Genomic DNA, 12,868 nt, shown 5'->3' on the forward strand with positions numbered 1-12,868 from the left:
GAGGAGGGAAGCGAGGAGCCCCGGGCAGCTCACGGACGCGCTCCTCGGGCCAGCACAAGGGTTTTATTTCAGGGGTGGGTTGTTCTTCCCAGGGGAGGAAAAACCGAATCAAGCATCGGCACTCGCTTACCGACGCCGAGCACACCGCGGGGCTGGAAAAGCCCGGCTCCGTCCCGGAGCATCCCAGCGTGGCGTGGAGCATGGCGCAGGGGGAAGCCTCTGCCGTCCGGCCGTGATGCCCGGCACGTGCTATTTAATATTTAATCCCGGCGCTATTTAAACTATATACACCCGCGCCCGAATTCGGGAGCCCGAGTCCTTCCTCGGGTCGGGCCCCGTCCTGCCTCGGCCGGTGCCGGTGAAACCCCGGTGGCGATCCCGGGCGGAGGCGACCCCACCACGGTCCTGCCCCCGAGGTGGCGGAGGCTGCCTAGTTGTATTTTTGAGCTTAAAAAAAAAAAAAAATCCTAAAAAAGGAGGAAGGTGGCGGTTTGCCGGCGGTGGAAATGCCGGCTGGAGGCACCGCGGGCTCGTTGATGGTGTTGGCGCTGAGCCGCTGCCGGCGAGACACTGAAGCGTTGGCATTTAATCCTGGTTTTGCACCGAAATGTCGGGGTTTAATCCCGGTTTTGCTCTTCTACGCCTTTCCGGGAGGGCACCAAATCAGGCTCCACACCAGGACCGGCCTCGCCGCAATCCCCCGGGGAAACCGAGGCACCGCGGCCCGGCGCCGGGAGGGGCCCATGGGAGACGCCAGCGTGGAAAAAGGGAAAACCGGGAGGATTTGGCACATCGTGGCTGCACCCGGCAGCTCCCGGCACGCTTCGGGAGGGCGGCTGTGTCCTTTTGGCCGAAATCCCGGTCGGGCACGAGGTGGGGGCTGCCCCCCCGCTCCCTCCCCGTGTCACCAAGCCGGTGCCTCCGGGAAGGAAGGATTTGCCGGGGGGACGATGACCAAAAGCCACCGGGAGCCAGGCGAGGATCGCTCTGCATAAATTACCGCGGGGTTAAAGCGCTCGAGGTTGGCTTCTCCTCCGGTGGGGGGATCAGGCAGTTCGAGTTCGGGCTGAAAAAGCCAGGAATCTGCAAAGTCCGAGAGGCCGGGTTACGGAACCGCACACGCGGTGGCTCGTTTGGGTGTGTTAATTAGCGGTGGTGCCTCGGAGGGGGACAGCGGGTGCTCAGGGCTGCACGTCGCTCTCGCGGCCATGTACTCACACGCTACAAAACCCGGGAGCTGCTCCACTGTCGCTCCCGACCGCCCTTGGACCTCATCTCCTGGACGGCACCGGTCTGCGGGGAGGGTGCAGAGATGTGTCATCACCACTGTGAGACCCATCACCCAACTGCGCCACCCCGTCGCCCAAGCATAAGACCTGCCACCCAAACAGAAGGGCTTCACCCCACCTGAGACCCGTCACCCACCAGTGAGACTTCACCACCCAACTGTGAGACCCTCACCCAACCGTGATACCCACCACCCCAGCAGTGACACCCATCAGCCAACCTTGAGACCCACCACCCCAGCAGTGACACCCATCACCCAACCATGAGACCCACCACCCCAAGAGCGACACCCATCACCCAACCATGAGACCCACCACCCCAAGAGCGACACCCATCACCCAACCATGAGACCCAGCACCCCAACAGCAACACCCATCACTCAACCTTGAGACCCACCACCCCAACAGCAACACCCATCACCCAACCATGAGACCCACCACCCCAACAGCGACACCCATCACCCAACCATGAGACCCACCATCCCAACAGCGACACCCATCACCCAACCATGAGACCCACCACCCCAACAGCGACACCCATCACCCAACCATGAGACCCACCACCCCAACAGCAACACCCATCACCCAACCATGAGACCCACCACCCAACCATGAGACCCAGCACTCCAACAGCAACACCCATCACCCAACCATGATACTCACCACCCCAACAGCAACACCCACCACCCAACCCTGAGACCCACCACCCCAGCTGTGCGTGCGGGTAGGGTACCATGGGCAGGCCTTCTCCCGCGGCCATGTCGCCAGAGCCGATGTGCGTCAGGTGGACGAAGTTCATGGGCTCCCCGATCATGGAGCGGTCGATCCGTCTCCTTCTCTTCTTCTGCAAGCGGATGAAGGCCGTCAGCCCCCGCTGCGCCCTCGGCCCCAGGACCCCAAACCCTCCCCGAACCGGCCAGGCTGAAGCTACTCACGGGCTGTGGCTTCTCCACGACGCAGCAGCCCAGCTTGTGCCAGAAGTCGCTCATATTCGCGGCAGCAGCGGCCAGCTTCCCTCCGTGCCGGGCTGGCTGCCGGGGGGCCGCGCCGGTGCAGAGACCCCCAGGCGGGGTCACTCCATGGGGACGGGTGGGGGGACCTGGTTGGGGTGGCACGGCGTGGAGAGGAGCAGCCGGCTGCGGGTGTGAACGGGGGGGTGATGCCTCCAGTCCTGACTCCCCAAATCAACCCCAAATCCAGTTCCCATCGACCAAACGGAGCCAGGGACCCCCAGGGACCCCAGGCATCACATAGAGACCCCCAGGGACCCCTGGCATCACACAGAGACCCCCAGGGGACCCCTGGCATCGCACAGAGACCCCCAGGGGACCCCAGGCATCACACAGAGACCCCCAGGGACCCCTGGCATCACACAGAGACCCCCAGGGACCCCTGGCATCGCACAGAGACCCCCAGGGGACCCCAGGCATCACACAGAGACCCCCAGGGACCCCTGGCATCGCACAGAGACCCCCAGGGGACCCCTGGCATCGCACAGAGACCCCCAGGGACCCCTGGCATCGCACAGAGACCCCCAGGGACCCCTGGCATCGCACAGAGACCCCCAGGGACCCCTGGCATCACACAGAGACCCCCAGGGACCCCTGGCATCGCACAGAGACCCCCAGGGACCCCTGGCATCGCACAGCCATCCGAAAGAGTTGTCCCCATGGCCGGGGCAAGATCCGTCCCCGTCCCCTGCCCTGGTGCGGGACGCGGCTGAGGGATGCTGCGCAGGATGGGGGGGACGGAGGTGGCCACGGCAAATCCCAACTCCCTGAGCCAGGCGGCTATAAATATCCCGGCCTTTCCGAAAAGGAGCCGGAGGTTGAGCTCTTCCGCTCCGGCTCGAAAAGCAGATGGGGGAAAAACAAACAGGGGCTCTGCCCGGCCGGCGGGACCCTTCCCCAAACCCTCACGGCCCCAGCTGGGGTAGCCAAGGGGGGTGTGGAAAGGGGGGTTCTCCCCCAAAATGGGTGCTCCCCCCCCCCAAGGAGAGACAACTCTTTCCCTGCAAAAGCCCCCGGCAGCGCGCACAAAACTCACCCACCCACGGAGGGCCGCGGCCGAGCACAGCCCTGTATCAGCCGCCAGAGAGTCCCCACGCCGGCCAGCGCGGGGGGGCCGCCAGCGGCCCTGCCGAGGCAAGGACAAGTTTTGCCGGAGCTCGGCCGCGGCGGCAGACGGGTGCCGGACCCCACTGCGTCGGCAAACAGGAAAAGTCCCTTCCTCTGCCCCTGCGCCGGCGACGCCGGATGGGTCCAAAGTCCGCGGCAGCCGGCCGGCGCTTCCTGCCCGCAGCGGGGAGGAGCAGGGCCCGTGGCTGCGGCTGCTGGGTGCCGGGGCCGGCAGCTCCCCAAAATGGGGTGCTAACCCCCACCCTGGGCGCCTAGGGACGCTCTGACCCCCCCAAGGCTGCATCGCCTCGGCGCTATCCCCATTCACGGCCTTGCCAGGGCCAGCGGGCAGGATCTGGCCCCAGGGTGACCCGGCGGCCCCCAGGGACGACCCCGTGGCCGGGCAGCACCCGCAGCCCATCCCCTTGGCGTCAGGGCACCGAGTGCGTGCCTGGCTGTGCCTGCTCCCCCCGCACTGCCAGCCTGGCCCCGGGTCCCAGCGGGCAGACTTGAGGCACGACTCTGTAGCCCCCCCAGAGCCCCCTGTGCCCCTCACCCCGGCGTCTGGGCCCCGGCCCCCAGCCCCCCCGCGAATGCGGCTGCTGAGAACGGGCAGGTTGTGACATGTCCGGGGTGGCGTAAACCGGGGCCGTGCCCACGCCGGACCCGCGCACGAGCACCCCCCGGGCAAACTCGGCCTCTCCCCCAGGCTGCGGACGGACAGACGGGCGGACGGAGCGGGGCGGGGGGGGCTGCCTTTTCTTTCTAGCCCCGTTTCCTAAGGAAATGAGGCTGCCGGAGCCGGCCCCCGCCATAACGCCCCAGCTCGCTGCCGGATCCGGCAGCGCGGCGGAAAGGCCTTGGGGGGGTTCCCCCCAAATTCGGCATTGCAACCGGTCCCCGGGGCGCTGGAAGAGCCTCCGCGGGGAGCCCCAGGAGCAGGCTCAGCCTCGTACGAGCCACCAGCAAATCCCCGTGTGACCCCTGAGGGGTTTTAGCCACCGCGACCCCCCCGCTCAGACCCCTCCTTCCTCCCCCCAAAACCCCCCAGCACCCACCGGGCCTCACGTCCTCGTGCCCAGCGAAGGGTGACGGCTGGGGCCGGATCCGGCCGCTCTCCCGGCTCCGGGCGGCTGTCGGCGGCGGGTCCCACAGGCCGCAGCTGCCCCAGTTCCCCTCCCCGTGGGGGTCTCACGCGCCCCCCTTACTGCTTGCCCACCCCTGCAATGAGTTGTGTCCGGTCTCAGCCCGCCTGGGCGGAGGGGCCTGGCCCCGCGGTAGCCCCGGGGAGGGCGGCTTACGGCCCGGTCCGCGCCGGCACACACAAAATGACTTCCCTGTTGGGAAACCACCGCTCGGCGGCTCTGCGTCACCGGCGGGGGACTGGGGAGAGGAGCGAGGGCGTCTGGGGGGGCCGCTCCAGGCCCCCCAGCAGTGGGGCCACCCGCCCCAGGGGTGCCCGCTGGGGTCCCCCCAAGCTCAGAAGGGAGGGCAGCGCGGGGGGACGAGGCTGTGCTGGGTGTGAGCCCTGGGACCCCCCCGGCTGCAGGACCCCCGGGATGGGGCGGCAAAGTGGGGGGAGAACCCCCTTTGCATGGGACGGTCACGGCTGCCACCCCGGGGGCACCGGGTGCCGGCAAGGGTGGAGGACCCGTGGGGGTCGGTAGGGCTGGGGGGTCCCAGAAGGGCTGGAGGTCCCAGGGGTCACTCTAAGGCTGGGGGTCCCTGCAGGGCTGGAAGGTCCCAGAAGGGCTGGGGACCCCGGGGTCCTGATAGGACTGGGGGGTCCTGGTGGGGCTGGGGACCCCGGGGGTGTCGGGAGGGCTGCAGGGTTCCTGTAGGGCTGGGGGGTCCTGGTGGGGCTGGGGACCCCAGGGGTCCCGACAGGGCTGGGGGGTCCCGGTAAGGGGGGGGGTCCCGGCAGGGCTTCGGACCCCGGGAGTCCTGGTAGCGCTGGGGGGTGCCAGTAGGGTTGGGGGTCCCGGCAGGGCTGGGGGGCCCGGGGGTCCTGGTAGGGTTGGGGGTTCCCGGCTGGACTCCCCGGTCCGACCAGGGGGCTGCAAGAGGGGTCTTCCCGCCGACCCCCCCCCGGTCCCGGTGCCGCCCCCGGTGCCCTCCCCGCCTTCCCAGGGCGCTTTCGGGGGCCCTTCCGCGAGGTCGCACCCCTCGGGGCTCCCGGTCCCAGTCCCGGTCCCGGCCCCGGAGGCGGCCCCATTACCTGCCCCGGCGCCCGGTGGGGTCCCGGTGCGAGTCCCGGTGCCGGTGCCCAGCTCGCAGCGGCCAGGCGTGGCCCGGCGGGTGCGGGACGCGGCGCTCCCCCGCCGCCCGGCTCGGCTCGGCTCGGCCCGGCCCGGAGCACAGCTCCCACCCTGGACGCCGCCGGCATTGCAGGGGCCACGGCCGGGCGGGGGGGCGCCGGGCTGGGGGGGAGCCGGCAAGGTCGGGGGTCCCTGGGGGGCCTGGAGGGGGTGGGGGTCCTGGGGTCCCGGTAGGGCTGGGTGGTCCCGGTAAGACTGGGGGTCCCCAGGGTCCCAGAAGGGCTGGGGGTCCCCGGCGTCCCAGCAGGGCTGGAGGGTCCCAGCAGGGCTGGGGGTCCTGGCAGGGCTGGGGGTCCCGGCAGGGCTGGGGGGTCCCAGTAGGGCTGGGGGTACTGGGGGTCCCGGTAAGGCTGGGGGTCCCCAGGGTCCCAGACAGGGTGGGGGTCCTGGAGGTCCCAGCAGGGCTGGGGAGTCCCGGTAGGGCTGGGGGTCCCCAGGGTCCCAGAAGGGCTCGGGGTCCTGGGGGTCCCGGTAGGGCTGGGGGGTCCCAGCAGGGCTGGGGGTCCTGTTAGGGCTGGGGGTCCCCAGGGTCCCAGTGGGGCTGGGGGTCCCAGTGGGGCTGGGGGTCCTGTTAGGGCTGGGGGTCCCCAGGGTCCCAGTGGGGCTGGGGGGCCCAGTGGGGCTGGGAGGTCCCGGTAGGGCAGGGGAGTCCCGGTGGGGCTGGGGAGTCTGGGCAGTGTTGGGGGGGTCCCTGTAGGGCTGGTGGTCCTGGGGGTCTTGGTAGGGCTGGGAAGTCCCAGAAGGACTGGGGGTCCTGGGGCTAAGCAGTTCTTGGGGGTTCAGCGGGGTTTGGGATCCTGATAAGGGATGGGGGTAACAGGGCCGGGGGTCCAGGGACTCAGCAATGTGGGGGGGCTTGGTAGGGGTCCCTGGCAGGGCTGGGGTTTCTGGGGGGGTCCCAGGGGTCCTGGTAGGGCTGGGGGTGCCCACCAAGGCTCAGTTATGCTCCCATTTGCTCCTGAGCCTTATTCCCACTTTTTCCATGGATGTGCCGGAGCCCTCGGGGGACCGAAGCACCAAAAGGGCGGAAAACCCCTGGACCACCCCGCAGCCGGCGTCCAGCAGCGTTGCACCACCTCCAGCTCAGGGCCCTTCCTCTTGCACAACCCCTGCCACGGTGCTGCCACCGCCACCGCCGCCCGCCGTAGTCCTGCCACCGCCACCGCCGCCCGCCGTGGTCCTGCCACCGCCACCGCCGCCCGCCATGGTCCTGCCACCGCCACTGCCACCCACCATGGTCCTGCCACCGCCACCGCCGCCCGCCATGGTCCTGCCACCGCCACTGCCACCCACCATGGTCCTGCCACCACCACTGCCACCCGCCATGGTCCTGCCACCGCCACCGCCACTGCCACCCACCGCGGTCCTGCCACGGCCACTGCCACCCACCGCGGTCCTGCCACGGCCACCGTCGCCGGCAAAATCCCACAGCTCCAGCCACCGGCCAAGCTGGACTGGGACCTCCGGGGCATCCCCTGCTGTGGGTCCCCAGCCCGCCTGGAGGGACCATGCAGGGGACACCCCTGGGTGAGCCCCAGAGCGTCCCTTCCTGTGTCAGCCCCCAAACCCCAACCATCCCCATCGCTCCCACTCCAGAAATCCCGAACAAGGCGGCACTGTCCCCGCTCAGTCGGGTCTCTGTCCCGCGCCTGTCCTGGGCCGTCGGGGCGGCCCGGCTGATAATACCCTGAGTGTTTGAGACCTCGTTTCAGCTGAAGAGCCCTTTTTTTTTTTGCTTCTTGTGCTGCCAGAGGACATTGTCCCCCGCTACAGCCCCCCCAACGACGTGTCGGCTGGGCCTGGGCAGCCCTCCCGAAACCACTGGGTCCAAAGCCGCTGCGGCAAAGAGATTTTGGTCCCTGCGGCGCAGAGGGACCCCGCATCGCCGCGTCCCCCATTTCCCCCATGGGGTTTGGCCCCCGGTCCCTTCTCAGGGAGGGATGTCGCAGGTTTGGGTTGTCACGCGTGAGCCACCCCGCTCAGTAGGTGACACTCCGGAGAAGACGGGTCACATCCAGCTTCTTACAGAGTCGCCCAGCCAAGCTGCGCCCTGGCTCAACCGAAAACACAGCAGCTCAGCCCCCGGAGGGATCAGCATCCTCCGCCGGGCCCCCGGTTGGCATTTTCCCCAGGCCGGGCGCTGGCGGGGCCGAGCTGAGGCTGGGTCTATTTAGGAGCAGGGGACACGGGATCCTCTTGGCTCACGGCGGCGGCGGGGAGAGGAGGAGGAGGCAGAAATAGCCCGGCTGAAAGCCAAGCACTGGCGAAAGGGCTTGGCACCAGCAGAAATGAGCCACGCGCAGGGAATGGGGAGGAAAAGGGAGGAAAAAAAAAGGTCCTAAAGCCCCAAAGGAATGTTAATCCTGGGCAAATCCCAGGGAAGAGGAGGGCGAGGGCGGCTCTCAGCCTCTCAGGTGTGCGGATCCAGCCTGTCCCCCCCCAAAAAAACATGTTTCGGGGCTCAGCAGTGGCCTGGGCAGGGAGATTCCCAGGTTGGAGGGGTTGCGTTGGGGTTTCCTTTGCTGTCCCGCTTCCCGGGGTCACCGTCCCTCCGACACCGCATCAGCGCAGGGGCCGCGGTCATGGCCCGGTGCCCACGGGTGCCGTGGTGGGGAGTGGGGGGCAGCGGGGCTGCGCGAGGTGCCCCCCACCCCTGGCTTTGAGGCAGCCCTTCTCCCAGCCCTGGCAGCGATGCCGGCTCTGGGTGTCTCCCTCCTATTTCTAGCTCCACGTCTGGCTTCAGACACAAAGCCAAGATATTTTTGCCGTGCAGCATCAGGACCAAACCCCTCCAGACTGAGCAACACCGCAAAAAAAACCCTTATCTGGGGTTTTTTTGCACCAAACCTCCCTGCACTTGACCTGCAAAGTGCCCTCCTACAGCCCAAGGTTTGGGGGTACCGCGGCACCCCTTTTCTTCGCACGCAGGTAAAAAGAAACCTTTGCCAGCTCCTTGGAGGCTGAAAACGGTCCGTTATCCCCCCAAATCCTGAGCTGGAGGCTGAAGAGTGAATCAGGAATCGCTGCGGGAAATCTCCCATCCTCTGTAAGTTTAATAGATCTCCATCCTGGGGTCCAGCGCGCAGGATCCCCTCCTGTGCGTCCCCGTCGGCCGTCCTCCCCCTCCCCGGCGCGGGTGGGAGCCGCTGACTCATCTGCCCGTCGTCTCCCCCCCCACGGCGAAGGGGAATTCATCGAGCGGCTTCGAGGGGCTGCATTGCAGACCCAGACGCGCCAGCAGACAAAAGCGACGCTGCGACGCCCGCGGCTTCCCAGCACAAAGAGCCCGGCCGGCATCGAGCCCATCCATCCTTGACAGGTAAGGGATGGCGGGATGTGGGCGAAGGGGGATGAAAAGCAAGAGGATGCTTTTTTTGGGAAGACATTTGGGTGGAGGGGAGCGTGGGCACCCCAGGATTTTTTTTTGGGGGGGAGGTAAGCAGGGATTAAGGGGATGAAGGTGTTTTTGCCCCCAAAGGACAAGGAGACCACACTGATCCCAGGGGAGATAGATGCTCTTCCTTGGGGGTGACACGCAATGCAGGAGGGTTTTTTTTCCCCTATCGATTGCCTTTTCTGGAGATTTGAATTTTTTATTTCTTGTCGCTAAACTCCCTTTTCCCCCCTTTGAAGCTTTAAAAGCCATTGTCCACAACATCCGTCACTGTTAAATAATTCGCTGCTGTTGTGCAGAAAAACACCCAGGGATATATCCCCGGGGAGGAGGCTATTTCAAAGCACCGTGGCTCAATTTACCCAAGGGGTGACACAGGAGCCTTTCATAGCCTGAGTTACATCGGGAATCTTAAATTTAGCAGCTGGTCACTCCACATCGCATGGATGGGGAGCGAGGGAGGGCATGATTCAAGCTATGTCTGAATCATCCTTTAGGATTCGGATTCCCAGGGCTTAAAACGGGGGAATCAGCGGGAAAAGGAGGATATTTTGGGTCAGCCAGTTGATTTCTTTTTTCCCCACGCCTGTTGCCAAATGCGCAGAGGTGAATGACATAACACTGCCAGGGAAAAGCAAGTCAGCGCGGCAGTGACTCAGCTCAGGCCGTGCCGTGCCGGAGAAAAAGCTGAACCACGTCCCCTCCCGCTCTTTCCCAATTCTCCATGGATCCGGGTGGGGTTGCGGGAGGGGCTCTGCGGCATGGCACGGCGGGATGGCACAGCGGGCGGGATGGCGGGCACGCAGCCGGCACCGGCGGGGTGGGTGGGGTGCGGCGGCAATGCTGAGCGATGCTTCCAGCCCTTTCTAGAGGGTTCGGTCGCAGTTCCCCGGGGCGATGCGATGCCACGAGGGCCGGGGAGGGAGGGACGGCGTGGGCTCTGCGGGCAGTGGGGGGATGCGCAGGGACCCCCCTCACTGCCCACTCCGCGGGGGGCTCGGCACAGGGAAAGGGCGAGACCCTTTTGCACGGTTTGGTGGAAAAACGATTCATTTGGATCCCGATTTCTGTCCCTCCCGGCAGAGCGGGATGTGGGGGACAGCCCATCTTTGCTCCCCGCTGATGCCACCCCATAGGCATCGAGGTGCCCGGGCTGGATGTCGGGAGCTGCGGTTGGGAAGGGGCTAGCCCCCACCCTGGCCTTCCTTCCCACGTTCCCCTTTGTGCAGATGGGGAAACCGAGGCACGGGGCGACAAGTCCCATTGCACGCCCCTCCAAATTACGGCTCAGAGAAGGGCTGTGACCAAGGCCATGGATAAGACCGGTGGCAGGGCTCAAGTCTGCATTTAGACCCAGCCTAGAGTCAAACCTCTACGACTCTCCTGCCCCATCGATTTTGGGGGAGGGGGATTTGGTCAATATGGCAACGCCCGAGAGTTTCAGCCGCTTTGGGGCAGCTGTCCTCCTGTGCCTTTGGTAGAGCTTGTCTCCTCCTCTTCTCTCCCCTCGCCCCCTTCACAGCCCGAAAATGCTGGACACCATCAGCAGCCAGTACGATTCCTTCATCTACTGGAGGATGCCGATCCCGCGGCTGGACGTGGCGGAGCTGGAGGGGCTGGGGCTCAGCGACGTGGCCCTCTACAAACCCAAAGGAGGGCTGGCCAAGCTCGTCGGCGAGAGGGATCAGGTCAGCCAGGACATCTCCGACGAAGAGGACTGCAGCCTGCTGCCGTTCAACAGCTTTAATTTCTGGAGAGCTCCAATCGCCAGCATTAGCTCGTTAGATTTCGATCTAATTTGAAGCACTCCTTTCTGCCCTCCTCACCCCCCTGCCCTCTCGCTCTCTGCTAGGCATGCAAGGATTTGGTTTTGTTGTCGGTTTGGAGGTTGTTTTTTTTGTTTCTGGGCAGTTTTTGACATAGTTAATTAACTCAGCCGTTCACCCCAGCCCTGATGGTGATGGGCTCCCCGCCGCGCCTCAACCTCTCTCCACCTTGTCCCTCTTTTCTTCCCTTCTTGCAGTAGTGCTGGAAACACCACGGCGGTGCAAGCAGGGGGTAACAGCACAGGGGGCAAATATGAGGGTGGCAGAAACAGCCACCCCATTGCCCCACGTCCACGTGCCAGCGGGTGCGGGAGATGCTGGGGGGGTTCTGCCACCACCCCGCACCCTGCGGCTGCGTGACCGCGGGCGTCCCCCTGCTCTGGGACGAGCGTTTGAGCTCATTTCTTGTGTGCTTTTTTAAGAAACTCATTTGTGCAAAGGGAGCGGCGCAGGACTGATGGGAATCGTGTTCGTTTTGCAGAAAGCATCGTCCCCGCTCCTCTCCCAGGGACGCAGAGACCCTCTGCGCTCCCCTGGCCCAGTTTCTCCGAAAGCTGCTTCGCTCCTTAACCTTCCCTTGGGGATAATCAAGGTGGAAGAGGCAGGGAGGTGCACAAACCTCTTTCTTGAAAGAAATCATCTCTTTGAGCCCTGTGGTTTGAGCCCAAGCAGGAGAAATGATGGCCAGGAGGGTAAATACACCTGGAAATGCTCCGACCTCGCTTGGTGGGGTCAAGGCTGGATGTTCACTGCCCAAAATTTGTTTTTTCTCCTTTTTTTATCCCCCGTGTAGTTTATCCCAGATGCCACCCCCGGCTGGGACGGAGGCCGGGTACATCGTGGGGTCCGGATGGGTAACAGGGGCCAAGCTGAAAGATAAGATGGAGAATTTAGTTTGATCTTACCCAGAAATGAAAACGTTTCTGGTTCCCCAGCCAATTAATCAACCCCTTTAAAAATAACAACGAAAAAATGCCGCATTCACTCAAGTGGAAGCCTTGCATTTTCCTCGGGGAGGTTTTCACCTGTGCTTCCTGCAGGCTGAGGTTTATTTCTGAGCATCATCTCAAATTGAGGGGGGGGAACTCAACCCTGAATCATTTTTGGCTTTTAAACAGTTTTTTTTTTCAAGATTGTTTTCTGGGAGAGTGAACACAACTGGTTTGTCGTCTTGAATGTGCTTTTTTTGGGTTTAATGGGGGTGAAGTTGTGATGTGGAGCATCCCGAAACTGTCCTAAGAGTTGGGGGGGTACATGGCCGGGGGGAGGCTGAGGCAGCACTTAAAAGGTGCCCCAAAATAGGCAAATATTGGAAAAATCTGCACTCTTAATGAAAACGGAGGGCAGCTCTCCTGTAACCTCCAGAAATGACCCAGCCTGCTGACTTTGAACCGCCCATGTTAAACCAGAGGTGAAAAATGTAAACTCTCCTACGCAGAGCTGTTTGATTTCTGTGTTCCCAGCTGGGAAAACCCACAGGAGAAGTATTTATTATGAAACTTTAAATAAAATGATTTAAAAACATACACATTCCTGTGGACACTTAAAAAATCCACGTAGACCGCCATCAAGTTCTTTCCGTAATTTGCCATTAAATTGTTTCAAATCTTTTTATGGTGAGCTGAGAACTGACATGAGAACATGTACCCATGTGTCTCTGCAAATGCTGTGGAGGATTTAAGTGTGGAAAAACTAAGCCTAAGGGATTATTTTAATTTAACAACATTAAGGATATTGTTTAAACTTCAGCTTTTCTAAACCCCACAGGAAAGAGTCTCAGAGGAACCCCAGAGAAGAGAGGCCTCAGGGTTTCACATTTACCTCAAAACAGGCACTTTGAGTGTGTCAGGGGCACCTGAGGGGGCAACACCCCACAGACAGGGGGGCTTACGCACCCTGAGGGGACCCCAATCCTAGACAGAAAGGA

The 12,868-nt window shown here is 63.8% G+C and overlaps 2 protein-coding genes across 4 annotated transcripts; one reads left to right on the plus strand and one right to left on the minus strand.

The window, feature by feature from the left end:
• Positions 1 to 44: 44 nt before the first annotated feature.
• CDC42SE1 (CDC42 small effector 1) lies at positions 45 to 5,744 on the minus strand. Of its 3 annotated transcripts, none has more exons than XM_075176199.1 (5): positions 5,622 to 5,737; positions 2,222 to 2,422; positions 2,020 to 2,130; positions 1,219 to 1,293; positions 45 to 1,083 (listed from the first exon to the last, which is right to left on the minus strand). In XM_075176199.1, the coding sequence occupies exons 2-4, from the start codon at positions 2,273 to 2,275 to the stop codon at positions 1,222 to 1,224; spliced, it is 237 nt and encodes a 78-aa protein (XP_075032300.1). In that variant the 5' UTR covers positions 2,276 to 2,422; positions 5,622 to 5,737; the 3' UTR covers positions 45 to 1,083; positions 1,219 to 1,221. The 3 variants fall into 3 exon arrangements, with proteins under 3 accessions (XP_075032300.1, XP_075032298.1, XP_075032299.1); XM_075176197.1 differs by lacking the exon at positions 5,622 to 5,737 and adding an exon at positions 4,462 to 4,766; XM_075176198.1 differs by having other exon boundaries at positions 45 to 1,293; positions 5,622 to 5,744.
• A 3,202-nt stretch (positions 5,745 to 8,946) lies between these two features.
• Positions 8,947 to 12,551, plus strand: MLLT11 (MLLT11 transcription factor 7 cofactor). The gene is made up of 2 exons (XM_075175864.1): positions 8,947 to 9,040; positions 10,638 to 12,551. Exon 2 carries the CDS (start codon positions 10,645 to 10,647, stop codon positions 10,915 to 10,917), a length of 273 nt encoding a protein of 90 aa, XP_075031965.1. The 5' UTR covers positions 8,947 to 9,040; positions 10,638 to 10,644; the 3' UTR covers positions 10,918 to 12,551.
• Positions 12,552 to 12,868: the final 317 nt, after the last annotated feature.

Source organism: Calonectris borealis, chromosome 29 (genome assembly GCF_964195595.1).
Source record: "Calonectris borealis chromosome 29, bCalBor7.hap1.2, whole genome shotgun sequence".
Lineage (NCBI taxonomy): Eukaryota > Metazoa > Chordata > Aves > Procellariiformes > Procellariidae > Calonectris > Calonectris borealis.